Source organism: Sorex araneus, chromosome 6 (genome assembly GCF_027595985.1).
Source record: "Sorex araneus isolate mSorAra2 chromosome 6, mSorAra2.pri, whole genome shotgun sequence".
Classification (NCBI taxonomy): domain Eukaryota; kingdom Metazoa; phylum Chordata; class Mammalia; order Eulipotyphla; family Soricidae; genus Sorex; species Sorex araneus.
In genome coordinates, this window is record NC_073307.1 from 165,361,520 (window position 1) to 165,381,974 (window position 20,455).

The following is a 20,455-nucleotide window of genomic DNA, read 5'->3' on the forward strand; positions in this document are numbered from 1 at the left end:
ATTGACAGAATTACTTACTGCTCCAAATGCCAAACTGCATTTGCAGACTAATAAAGTTTTTTATGGACTAATTATTGCAGCAACTTGATTTGTCTTACTTTCTCTCCTTGAAGATTATCAGCTTGCTTTTCTCATTATTCTTTTCCTGTGTAGGTTCCAAATAAATTCCGATATCCATTCTACTATGAGATGTGTTGGTACGTGTTGGAGCGATATGTTTACTGCATAACCAACCGCTCCCACCTAACTAAGGAATTTCAGAAAGAGTCCCTTAACATGGGTAAGTGGTCTCCTAACATGAACTTTCAAGACACCTTGAGGAGGGCACATATAGTCTGTATATCTCGGCTTTTATATTTTGCTGTTCTACATACCAGCTTGGAAGGTTCAAATTTATTTGTTGGAGTTGAGCACTAATTATAGGTGATCTTCCCAGATGTGAATTACTAGACTAAATGAAGTATAGATCTCTTCCAACTCCTGTCCGGTATGATTTAGTTATTTTGGGGAGTCTGGGAACACTCAAAAATGTTTTCCTATAAAGGAGCTATAGAGATAGTACAGTGTGGGGCCGGAGCGATAGCACAGCGGGTAGGGCGTTTGTCTTGCACGCGGCCAACACGGGTTCGATCCCCAGCATCCCATATGGTCCCCTGAGCACCGCCAGGAGTAATTCCTGAGTGCAGAGCCAGGAGTAACCCCTGAGCATTGCTGGGTGTGACCCAAAAAGCAAAAAAAAAAAAAATAGAGATAGTACAGTGGGTAAGGTGCTGGCCTTCCACACATCTGACCCAGGTTCTATCCCAGCATCCCAGGAGTGATCCCCGAGTGTCGCTGGGTATTGCCCAAAAACAAAAGAAGTTTAATCCTATATAACTTACATAGAAAAAAAATTTATAATTTTCTATATAAATTAATGGTAGGGACTAGAGAGGTAATACAGAGAAGGCACTGGCCTTGCATGTGGCAGACCCCAGTTTGATATCCGACACCATATGGCCCCTGAGCACTGCCAGCAGTGATCTCTGACATAGCCAGGAACAAGCTCAGAGCAATGTCAGGGGTAACCCAAATACAAAACAACAACAACACAAAAAAAGGTATATAAAGAATGGCCTTTGGCACAACAAAAATTATGAATGTATCATAATAACTAATTGTTAAAATATTTCAGACTAAAAAAATTCCATACTAGGAATCAGAGAGATAGTAGAGCGGGTAGAGCATTTACCTTGCACATAGCCAACTGCATTTGATCCCCAGCATCCCATGTGGTCCCCGAAGGCCACCAGCAGTGCTTCCTGAGTACAGAGCCAGAAATAACCCCTGAGCATTGCTGGGTGTGGCCCAAAACAGATAAAACTCCAGATTAAGCAAACTATATGTTGGTTTTTGACAACACAGTGCTTGGAGTGGTCCAAAAGACAAACAAACAAAACACCTCACAGATTTAAGGCCTTTTCCTTTATAAGTGATATATACAGTTATATTGCTTATATAGTTTTTAAATATAGATATTAGAATATAAATTAGGTTAATATGTTAATATATAAAGTTATTGTGAGTTTGCAAATTGGTATGTTCATAGAGATGAAACAAGATAAAATATGTTGTTTGTGATCTTACAGTTAACAAGTATAAAATCCATAAACGCTTACCTTGAACAAGATTTGGTAAGACTCTAAAATCTGTCCTCTCCATTTCCCCTTCTCTCCTCTCTCCTTTTTTTATTTTGTTCTGGGGGCCACACCCAGCAATGCTCAGGGTTACTCCTGACTGTGAAGTCAGGAATTTCTCTTGCCAGTTGCTCGGGGGGTCATATGAGATGCTGGGGATCCAACCTCGGTTGGCCGTGTGCAAGTCAAGAGCCCTACGCGCTGTCCTATCTCTCTGGCCCTCTTCTCTCCTCTATTGAGCCTCCCAAATGGTGCTCACGAGACCTTGGGACCCCTCTCAGCAATTCTTCACTAGCCAGGCCAGTGGTTCAGTGCACGGCCTAAGGCTGTGGTGCTGGGGATCAAACTAGGTCTGACCACAACCAGGTCATTGGCCTTGACCTCTGTACTACTCTCTAGCCCGTATTTTTCACAGGGAGCCCAGCAGCGGTGCTGGGCCCACCCACTCCCACAGGAATCAGCCCAGCACCAGGTTGTGCGGTGCACACAGCAGGGCTGGGGGTTGAGCCCAGGGCCTGCGCATCCTGCTTGTGTTCTCTGTCACTTGAGCTCTCTCTGGCCCCTGAAATATTTTTTTGAACACAGGTTTCTTCAGAGAGAAAAAGGCCTTAAATCTGTGAGAGTTCCGGTGGGGGAGTTGTTTTTGTTTGTTTGTTTGGGTTTTGGACCACTCCAAGCACTGTGTGGCACAAAAACCAAACAGGAATAAAAATGGCATAAATTATATTGTTTACGCTTTTGAAACACAGTGAGATTAATAACCCCAAATATTAAACTTGAAACACGTAAAAATCAAAGAGTGGGCTCTTGCCAGTTTGAAAACCCAGTTGACAATTACCATAATTATCCTCTTGATTGGGATCCTATTCTTTAACTGGGATTATTTTTGGGGGGGATCTTGGGGTCTTGGGGTTGTCACACCTGGAGATGCTCTATAGGTACTCCTGACTCTGCACTCAGGAGTTATTCTTGGTGAACTTGGGGGACCCATACGGGGTGCTGGGGGTTGAATCTTGCCTGGCACATGCAAGGCAAGGCCAGGAACCCTGCCCACTGTACTATATATCTTTTGCCCCTTAACTGATTTCAGAGTAGAAAGATAGATTGGGAAAAAGAGATCATTGCCATCATACATATTCTAGTACTGGTTTATGGATTTGCAAGACTTCTCCAAAATGCTCTTTATTACATTAACATCGTGGCTCCTTCCTCATGCCATGCCCTACTGTCGCTGATCACATGGCCAATTGGCTAAATTCTTACTGCCTTGCTTGTTTGTTTGTTTGTTTGTTTGTTTGTTTTGGGGGGCCACCCTGGCTGTGCTCAGGGATACTCTTGGCTCTGTAGGAATTACTCCTGACAATGCTCTGGGGACCATTTGGGGTGCCAGGAATCTAACTCTGGACCACTCTCTGCAAAGCAAACCTCCCAGCCTGCTGTACAATTGCTCTGGCCCCTATTCTCACTGGTTTTTATCTTCATACTGGCAGATTTGGAGTTAAATGGCCTGGACTCTGGAAATGGGGATGAGGAGGCCTTGGATCGAGAACCACGGCGCTTGAGTAGTAGGCGTTCCGTCCTCACTAGCCCTATAGCCAATGGCATCAACCTGGATTATGATGGAATGGGCAAGACGTGCCGAAGTCTTCCAACGCTGAAGAAAAGCCTGTCTGGGGACTCGCCCTCGGACTCCAGCCGAGGTTCCCACAATGGCCAAGTGTGGGATCCACAGTGTAGCCCCCGAAAGGACAAGCAGGTGCACCTAACCCATTTTGAGCTTGAAGGCCTTCGCTGCCTTGTAGATAAGTTGGAGTCTCTGCCACTGCATAAGAAATGTGTCCCCACGGGCATAGAAGACGAAGATGCCCTCATTGCTGATGTCAAGGTAAGTGATGGTCCTGGCGTTACGGTTACTAATCTGGCTAGAGCACTCAGTTTCAGTATTCTAGAGAAGGCATGAGGACTCTGAAAATGACCACATGCATTGTATATGTCGTATTGTATAATGTTCATCTTCCTGGATGGCTTTAGTTTTTTGTTGGGAAAATACTAACATACGTTTCATATGGGCTGGAGCGATAGCACAGCGGTTGGGCTTTCGCCTTTCACACAGCCGACCCGAGTTTGATTCCTCCACCCCTCTTGGAGAACCCGGCAAGATTCCAAGAGTATCAAGCCCGCGCAGCAGAGCCTGGCAAGCTACCTGTGCGTATTGGATATGCCAAAAATAGTAACAGTAAGTCTCTCAATGAGAGACGTTACTGGTGCCCGCTCGAACAAATCGATTAGCAACGGGATGACTCACTCACATGTTTCATATGGACTCATGTTTAGTCCTAAGAACACAGATTTCACACTGACCCTAAATATAATGAGACTTTGAGAAAGTGTTAGCATTTAAAAGTGCTTTAGGGGGGCTGGAGTGATAGCACAGCGGGTAGGGCGTTTGCCTTGCACGCGGCCGACCCGGGTTCGATTCCCAGCATCCCATATGGTCCCCTGAGCACCGCCAGGGGTAATTCCTGAGTGCAGAGCCAGGAGTGACCCTTGTGCATCGCCAGGTGTGACCCAAAAAGCAAAAAAAAAAAAAATAAATAAAAAAAAAAAATAAAAGTGCTTTAGGGGCCAGAGTGATAGATAGTGCAGTGGGAAGGGCTCTTGCCTTGCATGCAGCAAGCCTTGGTTTATTCCCAGCACCAGGAGTGACCCCAAAAAATAAAAAAAATAAATAAAAAAAGATGTGCTTTATACTTAAGTTATCCTTAGGTCTATTTTAGAACAAAAATTGTCTTAACAGTCTCACATCAACCAGATTGAAAGAAAAATTGTTCTACAAGAATTATATTGAGTAGGTTTAGCATATGAATTTTAAATGTATCTAGACTTGGGGCTGGAGAGCTAATATAGTGGGTAGGGCACTTGCCTTGCACATGTTTTGAACCCCAGAGTCCTATTTGGTCCCCTGTGTGCTGCACCAGGAGTAGTTTCTGAGTACAGAACCAGGAATAACCTCTGAACATTGCTGGGTCTGGCCCAAAAACAAAACCAAACAAATTAAATGTATCGACTTAATACAGTGAAACAACTTTTGAGAAAATGTCATTCCTTTGTACATTTTTTTTTATTTAAGAGTTTCCTAATATAAGTAATCTTTAGAGCCTAGCCTCTCCTTTATGTTTTGATTTCAAAGAAATTTTTTGGTAGTAGTGCTAGGAATGAAACCCAGTACTTTCCACATGCAAGACTCTATCTCTTGTACTATTTGACCAGTTTCATAGACTTTTTATTATTATTATTATTATTTTGCTTTTTGGGTCAGACCTGGTGTTGCACAGGGGTTCATGCACTCAGGAGTTACTCCTGGCAGTGCTTGGGGGACTATATAGAATGCTGGGAATCAAACTCAGGTCGGCCACGTGCAAGGCAAATGCCCTACCTGCTGTGCTATTGCTCCAGCCCCCATAGACTTATTTTTTAAAGAATCCAGACTTGAGCTTTCTGAATTAAAGGGATTTGTTTTTAGTCTTTCCTCATAAATAATCATTTGTCGGTGCCATGTATTGGGTGTAGATATGAATGTATATTAGAAAGCAGGTTCTTAATTTCTAATGTATGTTTAAACTTTAATATAAATTACTATAAATCCACATCATTTTAAGGAATAATTTTGTGTGACCTTTGGGGAAATGGGCTAAATATTTTATAGTAGGTCTTATACATGGTTTCAGATTCAGGATTTTTCTTTGCCATCTTATTACTAACTGAGGTGCTTCTTACCTCATCAGAATAATTCCAGAGACTAGCATAGGTCCTGAACTTTCTTCTTTTAGTAGTTGACTTTGTCGTTATATTACACTCTTTACGTGTCAGTGAAAAGGTAAACAAATGAGAAAAGGGTAGTGGCCTGGTGAGGTTGGTCCTCCCAACAGTGATAAAAAGAGGGTGTTTCATTTTACAATGTTTGTTCTAGAAGAGGCAGGTGGTGCCATTTGTCTTTTATTTAGGGGAAGAAAAGACAAAGTTTCAGGTAGGTGTAGTCCTATTTCCTAATCTAATGATTAATGTGCTACAAAACAAAGGTAAACAGACTTTGGGGGCCAGTGAGATAATACAAGCAGGTAGGCGCTTGCCTTGCATGCAGCCAACCTTGTTCAGTCTCTGGCACTATGTATGGTATGGTTTCAGAACCCCACCAGGAGTAAGACCCGAACACAGCTAATAGGCTTTTTTTTTTCTTTTTTTGGGTCACACCAGGTAGTGCACAGGGCTTACACCTGGCTTTTTACTCAGGAATTACTCCTGGCAGTGCTCAGGGGACCATATGGGATGCTGGGAATCGAACCTACATATAAAGCAAATGCCCTCCCTGCAGTACTAGTGCTCCAGCCCCGTAAATACATTTTCTTGCCTTAAAAAATTAGGTCAGACCAGAGAGATAGTGTAGGAGGTGGTAAAGCAGTAGACTTGCAGCAGACACTTCTCCCAGGACCCTGGTTCAGTCCTCAGCACTGTCTTTGGTCCCTACCCAAGGGCGGCCAGAGTTAAACTCTGAGCACCACGAGTTACAACCCAAATTCCCTCCTCCTACCCCCACGCCCCAGAATACATGTATAAAGAAAAAAACTAGATCCCAGTGCCAGAGAGAGGGTTTAAGGGGCGGAGCACAGACTTGGCATGCAGGAGGCCCTAGTTCCGTTCCCAGTACTGCATAATACCCTGAACACCTCCTGAAGTCACCCCTTAAGCATAGGCACAGGAGTAGCCCCCAAGCACAGCTAGATATGACCCAGAAATACTTACCAAAACCTTTTAAATGTAATAATAATAAAAAATGGGGCCAGAGCAATAGTGCAGTGGGTAGGGCATCTGCCTTGCACATGGCCAGGTTCGATCCCCAGCATCCCATTCCCTGAGCACCGCCAGGAGTGAACCCTAAACATCATCGGGTGTTACCTTACTTCCCAATTTTGAGAGACCCAAGAACATTAATTTTGTTTTTCATTGTGATAGGACATATGTTATGGTGTGATCCTGAAAGTTTGATTATAGTGGGTTTGTTTGGTTTTTCTTTTTCTTTCCCTAGAAAAAAGTTTTGGTTTTGTTTTTCTTTTCTGTAGCTATTCCATCATAGATTTCTGTTGGAAACATTAAATTGTGGCTCTTGTTTTTTGGGCCAAACGCTGCAGTGCTAAGGAGTTACTCCTGGCTCAGCACTCCACTCCTGCGGGCCTTGGAGAACCAAATGGGGTGCTGGGAATTGAACCGTGATTGGCCACCATGTAAGGCAAGTGCCTTACTATTGTACTATCTCTAGTCCCAAGTTGTGGTTCTCTAATATTAAACATTAAAATTGTGGCAAACTAAATTGAGACTTGTTAACTTCACATTGAAAAAAAGGTTTCTAAGTTTATATCTTACTAACATTATTTTGACACAGGTATCAGTATTTCTAGTTCATGAAAAGAAAACTATCCTTTTAGTCCTGTGTCTCTAGATCACTTTGATGCCAGTGAATCCAGTTGCAGGAAGTTTAATCCACCATTTAGTCGTACAAGGTCAAGTACCATGTTATAAATATACAAACTCCCTTAATTAAAGTGGTAAAGACAGATTTTTTGAGAAGAGGTACACTAGAGGGAAATGTGGGGAAAAAATGGGGCCTAACATTAAACAGTGAAGGAATTGCTGGGATGTATGGAAGCTCAATTTCTAGCTTTTTGAGGAATGCCCACATTGTTTTCCAAAAAGGCTAAACCAGTCAGCATTCTCACCAACAATGAAGAGTCCCCTTCTCCCTTCATCCATGCCAGCAGTAGTTGCTCTTGTTCTTTTTGATCTGTACCAGTCTCTGTGGCATGAGATAATATCTCATTGTTGTTTTGATTGGCATCTCCCTGATGATTAGCAATGTAGAGCATTTTTTCATGTGTCTTTTGGCCATTTGTATTTCTTCTATGAGGAAGTTTTTGTTTATTTCTTCTCCCCGTTTTTTTGATGGAGTTGGATTTTTTTTTTCTTTTTGGGTCGCACCTGGCGATGCACAGGGGTTACTCCTGGCTCTGCACTCAGGAATTACCCCTGGCGGTGCTCAGGGGACCATATGGGATGCTGGGAATTGAACCCGGGTCGGCCGCGTGCAAGGCAAACGCCCTACCCTCTGTGCTATTGCTCCAGCCCCGGATATATTTTTTTTATAAAGTTCTACCAGTGCCTTATATATATATTGAATATTAACCCCTCTATAAATGGGTATTTCATAATTTTCTCAATCTGTGGGCTGTATTTGTATCTTGGTCACCATTTCTTTTGAGGTGCAGGAGCTTCTTGGTTTAATGGAGTCCCATTTGTTTATCTTTGCTTCCACTTGCTTGGTCAGCAGTGTTTCATCCTTGAAGACTCTTTTAGCTTTAGCGTCACGAAGTTCTGCCCACATTTTCCTCCGTGTGTCTTAAGGATTCAGGTGTGATATTGAGATTGAGGTCTTTAGTCCATTTTGATATGACTTTTGTCCCTGGCATTAGGAAGCAGTCTGGTTCATATTTTTGCATGTAGCTGTCAAGTTTCTGCAGGTAGCTGTACCACTTCTGGGAATATACCCTGGAAACCCAAAAACACACAGCAGAAATGCTGCCCGCACTTCTGTGTTTATTGCAGCACTATTCACAATAGTCAGAATCTGGAAACAACCCAAGTGTCTGAGAGGAGATGACTGATTAAAGAAACTGTGGTACATCTACACAACGGAATACTATGCAGCTGTTAGGAAAATTGATTTATAAGTGGATGGACATGGACTGTATCATGCTGAGTGAATGAGTCAGAAGGAGAGGGATAGTCATAGAATGATTAGACTTTTTTGTGGGATATAAAAAACATAATATGAGACTAATACCCAAGGACAGTAGAAACAAGTGCCAGGAGGATTGGTCCACGGTTGGAAGCTGCCTCAAGCGCTGGGGGAGAAGGCAGCTGGGCTAGAGAAGGGACCACTATGGCAATGATGGTTGGAAGTGATCACTCTGGATAAGAACTGCATGCTCAATGGAGGTAAAGGAACAGACAGGATAACCTCTCAGTATATTGTATTGCAAACCATAATGCTCAAATGGGGGAGGGGGAGAGAAAGGGAGGGAGGGAGGAGAGAGAGGAGAGAGAGTCAGCGCGCCTGCCATAGAGACAGGCTCGGGGGAGGGTGGTGGAAGGGAAACTGGGGACACTGGTGCTGGGAAATGTACACTGGTGGAGGGGTGGGTGTTGGAACACTGTCTGACTGAAACCTGACCATGAACAGCTTTGTAACTCTGTATCTCAAGGTGATTCAATTTTTTTTTTTTTTTTAAACAGTAAAGGTGGCTGCAAGGGGGCTGGTGGGGATATGTTCAGATAAGACTGGAGAGCATCGTTAGGGAGTGCCGGAGAGAACTTTCTTCTGTTTTCTCGGCATGGCCACCTTGCTGGGTAAGGCAGGCCAGAGCACAAGGGACAAGAGGCCAGTGAATGGCTGCAGAGACTGACAGTGTTTGAATTTTCCTTGCGGGACTGTCCGCATCTTCTCTTGTTTACCCAAAGTCAGAGGCAGCTGCTTGGAGGAGACCGCAGATTTAGAACCACCTCTGCAGGTAGTTTCACTTAAGATCAAATGGGTTAATAAATCCTGCACCTGACCAGTTGTTTAATCGGAGACTCTAGAACAGTGAGTTTAGGGGTTGAATATGTGAAACTGAGCATCACCTAAGCGTTAGAAAGCATTGTGTTCCAGAGACACGCCGGATCCTGCTCAGCTGGAGAGTGCAGTGTAAGGAGAGGCTGCGCTGCAGTGCAGGCAGAGCAAGCCCAGGGTGCCTTCCTTCGGGAGGGGTTGTTTCCTGTCCTGGCAGCTACAGCTCTCACAATAAGTAGCCCGAGGGTGAGAAGGCGAGTGCGATAGCCAAAATTCTATGAAGACCCGGCTGTTTTAGTGGCATGGTAAGTAGACTTTGGAGATTCTGATGTGTTAAGGTCTACGGTGTTGAAAGAACCACAGAATATTAGAATCATGAGTTAGATGGAAAGGGGGCATCAGAAGTGTTGACTTGGGAGGGTTGAGAAATAGCACAGCGGGTAGGGTGTTTGTTTTTGCACACGGCTGACTTGGGTTCGATCCCCGGCGTTCCCTGTGGTCCTCTGAGCCTGCCAGGAGTGATCCCTGAGCACAGGGTCAAGAGTAAGCCCAGGGCACAGCTACACAATGGTCCAGAAACAACAGCACCACCAACGAAGTGTTGACCAGGGTTCAGCAAGAAAGTATAACAGGTAAGATGCTTCTCTTGCACGTGAGAAAGAGGGTGGCCAGTACCAGGCCTATCTGCCACCCTGTGTCCACTATCTCCCAAGTTCTGAGTTGCTTGGGAAATCTCAGTGTTCTGAGGAAAGAAATGGTGCAAGACAGGGGAAGGCTGCTTCTCACTTGAGCAGCTTATGGTTTCCAGGATTGGAGCACTGGTATAGTAGGTAGGGTATTTGCCAGGCACCTGGCCAACCCGGATTTGATTCCCAGCACCCCATATGATCCCCTAAAAAATGACCAAGAGTCATCCCTGATTGCAGAGCAAGAAGTAAGCCTTGAGCACTGCCAGGTGTGACCCCTAAATAAATAAATAAAGGTTTCAGCTGCCGGAGAGATAGTACCATGGGGAAGGGCACTTGCCTTGCATACAGCCAACCTGAATTCAATCCCTGGCATCACAGTGGGTCCCCTGCTAAGAATGATCCTTGAGTGCAGAGCCAGGAGTAAGCCCTGAGCACTTCCAGGTGTGGCCCAGAAATAAAAACTGTAATAAACATAAGAAGTGTTTACTCGGGGTCCAGAGGATTGGATAAGACAGCAGGTGGGGCACTCTTGCCTTGCACAAGGCCCACCTGGGTTCAATTCTTGCACCATATGTGGGTCCAGCAAGCCTCATCAGGAGTGATCCCTGAGCCTAGAGCTTAATTGTTAAAGTTCGAGGGAAGGTAATCAGTATGGATTGAATCCCATTGAGAACCTTATGGGTAAGTTTGACTTCTAATAGTGAACCAAAGATAAAATGGAGTTTTGCTTATGTGAGATATTCTCATATTTCTGAAACTGAGAGCTTGTATTCTAGGGGCCAGAGCGACAGTACAGCGAACAGGTCCAGGGGCTGGCCTTGCCTTGCCTGGGACTGACCTGGTTCACACCCTGGCACCACATACGGTCTCCAGAACCCTGCCAGAAGTGATCCCCGAGTGTCACCTGGTCTGACCCCAAAAACAAAAAACCCTGGGAGGTTGTATTCTTGAGATACATATTTCATTTATTTTTATTTTTATTTTTATTTTTTTATGCTGGATGTACTAGGGAAAGGTCTTTAGGGGGTCAGAGAAAAAGTGTAACAGGCAGGGTACTTGTCTTGCATACAGGCAATCCAGGTTCAAACTCTGGCGCCACATATGGGTCCCCCAAGCCCCACCAGGAGTGATCCTTGAGTGCAGAGCCAGGAGTAACCCCTGACCACTGCTGGGTGTGGCCTAAAAACCAAAAAGAATAAATAAATATTTATCTATTATATTATTGCACGGAGACTGGAAGGGCTTTTAATGTGTCAATATATTTGGCTACACAAGTCACTAAATGAAGCACATCCTGTGTTTTGTTTTTTAAGCACTTTGACCAACTTAATAGACATAACGGTGTGACTTGGGGGCAGGATAAACAGTATCATGATTACAGTATGAAATGATGTTTTTAATTCATGAACTTTATTCCACTGCTGTGAATAATGCCTGTCACTGCTAGGAACCAGACTGTGTGTTAGGGTAAATATGCAAATGAGGACCTGGGTTTTCTGTGGACTAAGAAGGTGCATTCTAGGGCCAAAAAGCAGAGATATTAAGGCATCCGCCTTGCACGCAGCAGACCAGATATGGTTTGTTCCATGGCACTGTGTATGATCCTCTGAGCACCACCAGGAGAGAACCTTGAGCCTAGAGCCAGGGGTAAGCCCAGAGCACCACGAGGTGTGGCCCAAATATAGAAAACGAGGTTGAGGAAGAGGGACGGAAGGGATGGGGAAGGGGGGAGGAAAGAAGACATTTTCCTCTTCTGGCACTAATAAAGAAATAAGGAAAATGGAGGATTCAGAGGATTCAGTAATTAGATCTTATACTCCATTAAGCCAGTTTTGGGGTGGAGCAGGAGTTGAAAGGCAAGCTGTATATATAAAACTTAATTTGCAGTTTTAATCAACGTTTTTGTTACCACACATTCTTTGTAAGTAGAACGTTACAGGACTTGGGGCCGGAGAAATAGGATAGCAGGTAAGTGCTTGTTTTACACACTGCCAACCAAGGCTTGATCCCTGGCATTGCATATGGTCCCCTGAGCACAGCCAGATGTGGCCCCAAAATTAAAAAACAAACAAAAAAAATAAGTTACCGTTTAAGGGGCCAGAGAGTCAAGTGAGTAAGGCACTTGTGCCTTGCACACAGCCAGTACCACATGAACCCAGCCGATCAAACTTTGATCCCTGGTACCCCATATAGTTCCCTAAGCACCACTAGGAGTCAGTCTTGAGCATTGGCCAGGTGTGGGCCCCCCCCAAAAAAAAAAGTAAAAAGAAAGTTCCAGTTTAACTCAGCTACTAGGTATAGACAGTGAGGTTAAAATAGACATATTTTAGGGCCAGAGTCATAATACAGAGGGTAAGGCATTTGCCTTGCATGTAGCTGACCTGGGTTTAATCCCCAACTCCCCATAAAGTCCCCTAATCTGCCAGGAGTGATTCCTGATCACAGAGCCAGGAGTTTACTCTAAACACAGCCAGGTGAGGTTCCCAAATCAAAAAATACATATTGTTTTGGTAGATACACTTATTTTTTTGGTTTGGGGGCCTCACCTGGCTGTGCTCAGAGCTTATTCTTGGCTCTATGCTCAGAGATCCCTTCTGTCAGGCTTGTGGGACCAGGTGGGTGCCAGGGATGGAACCTGGGCCAGCTCCATGCAAGGCAAACACTCTACCCACTGTATTGTCTCTGGCACCGTAAAATAAATATAATTCTTTTAAAAATTTTATATTCTGGGGCCAAAGAAATAGTATAACAGTCAGGGCATTACAACCAATCCAAGTTCAATCACTGACACCTTTATTCAATCCCCAGCTTCTCATAAGGTCCCCCAAACGTCCCCAGGAGTTGTCCCTGAGCAGAGCCAGAATTGAGCCCTGAGCACTGCCAACATAGCCCAAAGGGTGGGGGGGGTATAATATTCTTGGGCTCAGGGGTTAAGGTGTTGCCTTGCATGTAGCTGACCTTCATTCAGGCCTCCAGTCCATGTTTCCCCAGCACAGAGCTAGAAATACTTGACTAGCTCGCCTGGTTCTCAAGCACTACCAGGTACAAGATCGTCAATAGACCCCAAAGTGGGGGGGGGGCTTTTATATTCCTATGTAATGTCATATGCTTACTAATTCTGATCTTTTTTTATACCTTTTATTCTGAATAAGAGAAAAAATAGGCCTAGTTTAATCTGTGATTTGGAAACTTACATGGGTTGTTTTTTGCGGGGTGTGGGGGTAGTTTCTTAATATCATCTTTTGGGGTCCTTTTCTGGGGACCTCTAGAATTTATACTTGCTACAACCTGAACTTGGATTTTGTTCTCGAGTATCATGTTTCTAAAGTATTTCTACTTTGTCATCTCTCTACATTAGGTAGTATTAATAGCAAAATAAATGTTTTCCAGGAAGATCTCACATTTATGAGTTTTTCAAATGTAGTTGGCTGATTGCATTGGTTCTTTGAGTCTTAAGATAAAGTATTAGTGAGACACTTGGGATTAAAATGACCCTACAAAAATTTCTAGGAAGATTCAGCCAAAGAGCAGAGACAGTGTGCAGGGCAGGCGCCCTCCCCACTGTACTATGGCTCTGGCCCTGCCTGAAACATTTGTGCTGGACATTATGGTCTCCTATGCGAAGGGTGAGGTTCTTGGTGGCCTGGTATGTTTACGTCAAAGCAGCATCTCTAATTTCTAAAAATCCAATGTATGTTTGTGAGTCTAAAAATTACATAAACTTGGGGCTGGAGCCATAGCACAGCGAGTAGGGCGTTTGCCTTGCACGCAGCCAACCCAGGTTCAATTCCCAGCATCCCATATGGTCCCCTGAGCACTGCCAGTAGTAATTCCTGAGTGCAGAACCAGGTGTGCATCGCAAAAAGCAAATAATGATAAAAATTACATAAACTCAACCTCCAAAATAGTGAGCACACTGTAGCTGGAGAGATTCTTGTTCAGTCTGGGCTTCGCTTTGGCCATGGGTTGGTTCATGGAGAGGGGTGACAATCATTACTTGAGTAACGTTGGTGGCATCGAGGGGTTTGCCGTGGTGCAGGGCTGAGTACTCGGGAACATCAGGAATGAGGCCAGCAGAGCCTCATGGGGCAGGGATGTGGTGTCCTGAGTGCGGGGCAGTCTGAGGGGTCTGGAAGGTGCCTTGGCCAGAAGTGCCTCCGCTAGTTTGAGTTGGCGGGGGGCTGCTTAGGGATCTGGCTAGCCATTAAACATACTGGATTGAGTCAGCATTGGTTTAAATCTGGTGTTCCTGGAGGTGGTTGTGGTGGTTTTTTTTTTAATTCTGGTTTTTCTGGGTCTGGATTCTGGACGCTGAAGGCTGGTAAAGCAGGTAACAACTCCAGGGGGTGGGCCCAGTGCCCGGCTCCCCCTAGCCTGAGTGCGGTGAGAGAATTATGGGTGTGCAGTCGGGAACAATGAGAGGTGACCCTGAGGGGAAGGGTGTGGACTGAGCCAAGGACAAACCCGGGGCCAGATGCGGAACGGGTTAAAGCCTTCCCCGCTGCTGGCGCCTTCTGAAGTCGGCCAGGGAGCCCTAGGGGCCGGCCCTGGGTTCTCCTATTGCAGTGGTGGTGGGAGGGGAAGGGCGGGGCGCAGCCTTCACCTCCGGGCAGGTTCCCTCCAATCACCGAGCCGGGAGCTGAGCTGAGCACGCCCCCTCCCTCCCCCTCCCTGCTCTGCAGCAGGATGGCTGGGCCCGCTGCCTGGCTCGCTCACTCGAGCTCAGCTCCCCCTCCTGCCATCTTCCGTTGCAAAGCATTTCTGGGAGCTGCATGTGGGTGACGCAGCAGCATTGTTCGCAGGCACAGGAAGCCGCGGCTGAGCTGAAGGGCTTGAGAAGGAGCTCAGAGCACTTGCACGCTGCTCCCTCCCGGCAGCTGGAGGCTTGGAACGGGATTGCCCAGCCTAATGGACACCGGGAGATTTCCAGAATTTTAAAGTAAATCGGGATTTTTCTAGAGGCAGAAAACCTAACTCCTTCAGCACAACTTCCAATACAGAAAACAAAACAAAGACGCTGGGGAAACTTCAACCAACAGCCGCGGCAGCTCCCGAGCGGCGAGAAACGCAAGGTCAGGCGGGCTGGCGGGTGCAAAGCCGTTCCGGTTCGGGGTGTGTGTAACTGTAGGGACTTTGTCTCGGGCGAAGAGGTGCGGGAATTGCTGTGGCGAGTCCAGGACAATGCTGAGCTTACTCCGCTGGCGAGCCGTCACCGCACTTGCTCCCTCGCCTGGTGGGATGTGCTTTTCAGTTGGGTCTGGGCTTGGGGGAGTCCTTTCCCCCCCCCCTCTGCCCGACACCCAGTGTTCTCTTCCCCTTCCTGTGGGGTGTGGGGTGTGGGCTTGTGTTTGAATGTTCTCCCTAATGCCAGGATCCTAGAAAGGCGTTAGCCTTTCCACATTCCACACCCTCCCCCTCCCTGTCCCAAACCCCCTCTGGTAAAGGGTGGCGGCTTCTTTATATGGTTTCTGGAAGGGCCTCAGCTGGAGTCTGCCTTTTTTGATGAAAGCAGGGCGTGCTTGCTTGTATGGCCCCAGTGAAATAAGGCTTGGAAGGAAATCTGCATTTCCCTCCACACCCACACAGACCCCCCCAACTGAGTGGCGTGCGTGTGAACAGGCCCCCGCGCCCCACGCAGACACTTTCTCCACCTACCTTTCCCTCTCCCCGCAGGTTTGGATGAACAGTTGGGTTCCTTTTCTGCTCGCTCCAGCAGTCGCGGCGCTCGCTGTGTGGTCTGTGTTGCCGAAAGTGGAAAGTCCCTGTTTGTGGACAGCTCAGTTCGCAGGCAGAGGAAATGGGCAGAGTCCTACTCGCCACTGCGAAGTGGGGGAGGGGAGCTTTGCGCTCCCAGCACACATTTTGAATGGACTTGAATTTTTCACCCTTGGGAGATTAGGAGCCATACCAGAGCCTTGTCCCACGTGGCACCGTACCCCGCCTCTTTACCCCCACGCAGTGTGGTGCTAACAGGAGGCTCCAGAATAGGATGCCATAGCAACTTGAAGTAAATAAAACGGCTGCAAATGAAATCAGCTGGGGGGAGGGGGCGAAGCATCTGGAGACTTGGCGAAGGGGATCCGCATAGAGGAGCTTCTGGGGTTTGAACTACAGGGGCTTTCTGAGACCTGACTCTGTTATTTGGAACTTGATGCTTATGACTGGTAGAGAAAAGCCTCAGAGCTCAAAAAGTCCTAGTTTTCAGGCCCTGGGCCTGCTGAGTTAGGAAAATGATTATCAGAGGCGGCACGGCATGCCGACCTGTCCAGGATCGAAGTTTTGTGTCCTCTGAAACATTTCTGGCGCTACAGACCTCAGGCAACCAGGAAGGAATCTAGCCGCCTGCCTCCTGGATCTGTTGTGTTGCTGTTGCTGTTGCCTTAGGGCCCCAGTGGCCAGCAGAGGGATTTCATTCTGGTAGGTTTGGGCTTAGGAACTTTCTGTCTGAAAGGTTTGTTTCAAAATAACACAACCAGTGTGGTTCGCTTAAGTGGCAGTTACTGTAGCATTGTTCTTCAGGCTATTCAAGCTAGGCTGGTTAAAACCTTAAGAACTCTTGCCCCTCAAATCATTCCTAAGATTCTTCCTGCCACATTAAAAAGGCAAATAACTGTGTCTGTGGTATGGGGCCGTAGTGGGAGACCGAGAATGATTCCAGGTTTCTGTCAGGGTTAAAAAAGAGTCCTCAAAATTGTCTGCCAGTAGAGGCAGGGGGAGGACTGGGATGGGGGGTGAGTACTGGGGACATTGGTGGTAGAGGATGGGAACTGGTGGAGGGATGGGTGTTCAGTCATTGTGTTGTTGAGGCACAAACATGAAAGCTTTGTAACTATCTCACAGTGATTGCATTTTTTTAAAAGACCTCAAATGAATAAAAGATACTAAGGTTGTGTTCATACTATTAATTTCATATTAGCCAACATTTTCTGCTTTTTTGACTTCAGCAAAATAAAGGCAATACTCACTGCTTCTTAGTATTCATTAACTGGCATAGGAAACTAAAGAGATGATAAGGGAAAAGTTTCACTGTCGTCTCGAACTAGGACGGTGACTCGTGCTTCAGCCTGAGAAGACAGTGAGCACAAAGGGAGCTGGGCACAGAAGTCAGTTCAGAGCGTTGCAGGCTGACCCAGCGCGCCTGCTCGTCCGTCTTCACTGTCCTTACTCTGCACTTACTTCCGTCTGGAGGGAGCAAGCTCTGCCAGCCCTTGGTGCTCGTGGGCATGAAGGCTGAGTCTGCATGTGATAGCCCTTGTTTACAGTGTGCTGCCTTTTCCCTCTTCTCTCGCACCCTTAGATTTTGCTGGAGGACCTTGCCAACAGCGATCCCAAGTTAGCCCTCACTGGAGTCCCGATAGTACAGTGGCCAAAAAGGGACAAGGTAAGTAACTGGGCTTCCTGATCTCCAAGGGGCTGATGCATTTTACTGGTTTGCCAGTCCTGCTCTGGGGTGGAAAGGAACTCTGAGGAGATGGCTTCTGTTTGGGCATCTCTCCCGCCGGGCTGCCACACCGGGGCCTGCCACCGGGGTTCTGTCCTTTTTAGCCCAAAAGGATTTTGAGCAAGTTAAAATCATGTCATGTCTACTGAAAAGGTTAGAGTGTTTCTATGTTGGAATGAAATCACAAGATCTCCCTTTAAATTTTTCATTGAATAGAAAAGGAAGAAATTGTTTTTTATTTTTGTCGGCTAGTATTTATTATTAGCTAGTTATAAATTTTCATGCCTCTAAAGTTAGGTCCTTTATAATTTTTTCCCATGTTGTCCTTTGTCAAGGTTATTCTAAAGTAAAAGTAAGATAGAAGGACGTGAGTCCAGCAAATAAATTAGGCCTTTCATTGGTGTTTCTAGCTGAAACTTGCAAAGCCATCACACATTCCCAGAGTGTTTGGGCAGAATGTAAAAGTGCATAGCTGCAAGGTACCTTTAAAGAACCCCCTCTCTGGGGGGGGTGGGGAGAACTGCTTGGTTATGTTTGGCCACATGAGACTGCGGCAGAACAATCGAGTCATTTCTGGCTGTCATTTGTTTTATGCCAGAAAAGTGTTTAAGGCATGGTGGGAAATAAGTAGAAAATATGGTCCTTGTTCTTGAAAGATCAGCAAGTTAAATACAAGTGCAAAAATTATGAACATATACCTGAGATAGTTATTCCACACTCAACTGTTCTGGAGTATCTGCTACATGCCAGGTGCCATACTTAAGAATGATAAGAGAGACCGGAGTGATAGTACAAGCAGGTAGGACACTTGCCTTGCACTCTGCTGACTTGGGTTTCATCCCTGGCATCAAGAAGCCCGCCAGGAATGAACCCTGAGAGCACAGATCCTGGGGTCAACCCTGAATACTGCCAGGTCTGGTCCCCCTGCCCCACCCCCCCAAAAAAAAGAAAACGTGCTTGGTTTTTTTGTTTGTTTGGGGGCCACACTTGGTGGTGCCCAGGACTGACTCATGGCTCTGCTCAGGGATCACTCCTGGAGGGCTAAGGGATATATATGGTGCTGGGGATAGAACCCAGGCCGGCCGCATGCACGGCAAACACCCTACCCATTGTACTGTCACTCTGGCCCCCCAAAAAGGAAAAGAATGATAAGGGAGGGGCCAGAGCTGTAGTACTGCAGGTTGGACACTTGCCTTGCACGACCTGGGTTTGATCCCCCATAAGCCCTGAATACAGCCAGGTATGGCCCAAAGACAATCGAAAAAAAGATGCGAGGGCCAGAAAGATAGCGTGGGGGTCTTAGGCTCTTACCACGAATGCAACCAGGTCCCTTTTGATCTCCAGTTCTGTTTATGGCTCACATCACCAAAAGTGATAACTGCATGAGCACAGAGCCGGGGTGAACTCTGAGCAGTGGCAGTTTGGGGAAAATAGCTCTGGGGGGGCTGGATCGATAGCACAGCGGGTAGGGTGTTTGTCTTGCACACAGCCAACCCGGGTTTGATTCCCAGCATCATTGGGTGTGACCCAAGAAGGGGAAAAAAAAAAACAATAGCTCAAGGGGCTGGAACATACAGTAGGAGACGGGGGTTCGATACATAGCGTGGTCTCCTGAGCACTGTTGGAAGTGACCTAGAGCAGAAGTAGAAAGATAGGATAATAGAGAAGGAGTCTGGGAGATGGGCTGGGGGCCAGGGCACATGCTTTGCATGCTCAGGACCCCAGTGCCGCATGCCCACACCCCTTAGGACCGTCAGTCATGACCTTCGTGGTCCAAGAAGTGCAGGACCTGAACAGTTCCTCATTCGCAGCCCTGGCACTGAACCTTGGCCAAGTAATTCCAGGAGTACCCTGGAAAGGTAGGTCAGGGTTACATGCCAGTCACAGAGTTCGGTCATAGGTACTGCCCTTCCCCCACTGCCAGTTTAACCCTGCAGGTCCCAGAGCACTGCCAGGGACATTTTGGGAGGAGAAATAAGTGCCAGAGAAGTGAACAGACCTATCTTCCCCTCATCCCATGTACTCTCTCTCGAGGGGCATAATCTGGTGCTGTTCAGAAAGAATGAGGAAGTGTGGAGGGCCCTTGGCCTGGCTGGGATATGTAGGAAGCCTTGGGGCCTAGCGAATCTTAGGGGGTGCAAAGGTTAGGGGCAGTGCTGTGGGTTAACCTGACCCCATCTGATCCATAGCACTGCATGGCCGCCCGAGCACCCCCGCACCCTTGGGCCCTGGCATCGATCCACTGACCCACTTGGCCAAGTATTGAATATATTTTAGGTTTGAGGCCATTTGGTTTCCATCACAGCTTCTCAGTTCTGACATGTAACATGAAAGCAGCCATAGCTAGCTAAAAATCGAGTGTAGTTGTGTTCCAGTGAACTCACATTTACAAGAACAATCAGGGGACAAATTTTCCCACATTTTATAGTTTGCCAAATCATGGGCCTTCTGTCACCTTTTTTTTTTTTTTTTTGCCGGGGGTGGTGGGGTGTGGTTTGGAATTCAGGGATCAAACCTAGGGAACAACAGTTTCTATGTTCGAGGCACACGCTCCCACTGAGCTCCATCCCTCATCCCTACACTTTCAGTCTTAAAACCAGCCGATATATTTGATCTCACTGTTTTCTCTCCTAGCTTAAGTTCCCTGCCCGGCCAAAGGTGCGGGTTCCCACCATCCCCATCACAAAGCCTCACACTATGAAACCAGCTCCACGGTTAACACCCGTGAGACCAGCTGCTGCCTCCCCCATCGTATCAGGAGCCAGGCGGAGACGAGTGCGGTGTCGAAAATGCAAGGCCTGCGTGCAAGGAGAGTGTGGCGTTTGTCACTACTGCAGAGACATGAAGAAGTTTGGGGGGCCTGGTCGAATGAAGCAGTCCTGTGTCCTTCGGCAGTGCTTGGCAGTGAGTGATCAGTTGGGTGAAAAACGGCGAGGGGGTGGGGGGGTGGTAGGAAGACCAAAGGCCTCCCGACCAGAGGACAGAGCCT

General features: G+C 46.7%; 1 protein-coding gene across 2 annotated transcripts in view; it reads left to right on the forward strand.

Moving 5' to 3' along the window:
* KDM2A (lysine demethylase 2A) overlaps positions 1 to 20,455 on the forward strand; it is a 135,588-nt gene that overhangs the window by 103,493 nt on the left and 11,640 nt on the right. For both annotated transcript variants that reach the window (XM_055144006.1, XM_004618463.2), the window contains exons 11-14: positions 154 to 280; positions 3,167 to 3,561; positions 17,323 to 17,406; positions 20,101 to 20,370. In XM_055144006.1, coding sequence (XP_054999981.1) covers positions 154 to 280; positions 3,167 to 3,561; positions 17,323 to 17,406; positions 20,101 to 20,370 — 876 coding nt within the window. The remainder of the gene's footprint in view (positions 1 to 153; positions 281 to 3,166; positions 3,562 to 17,322; positions 17,407 to 20,100; positions 20,371 to 20,455) is intronic.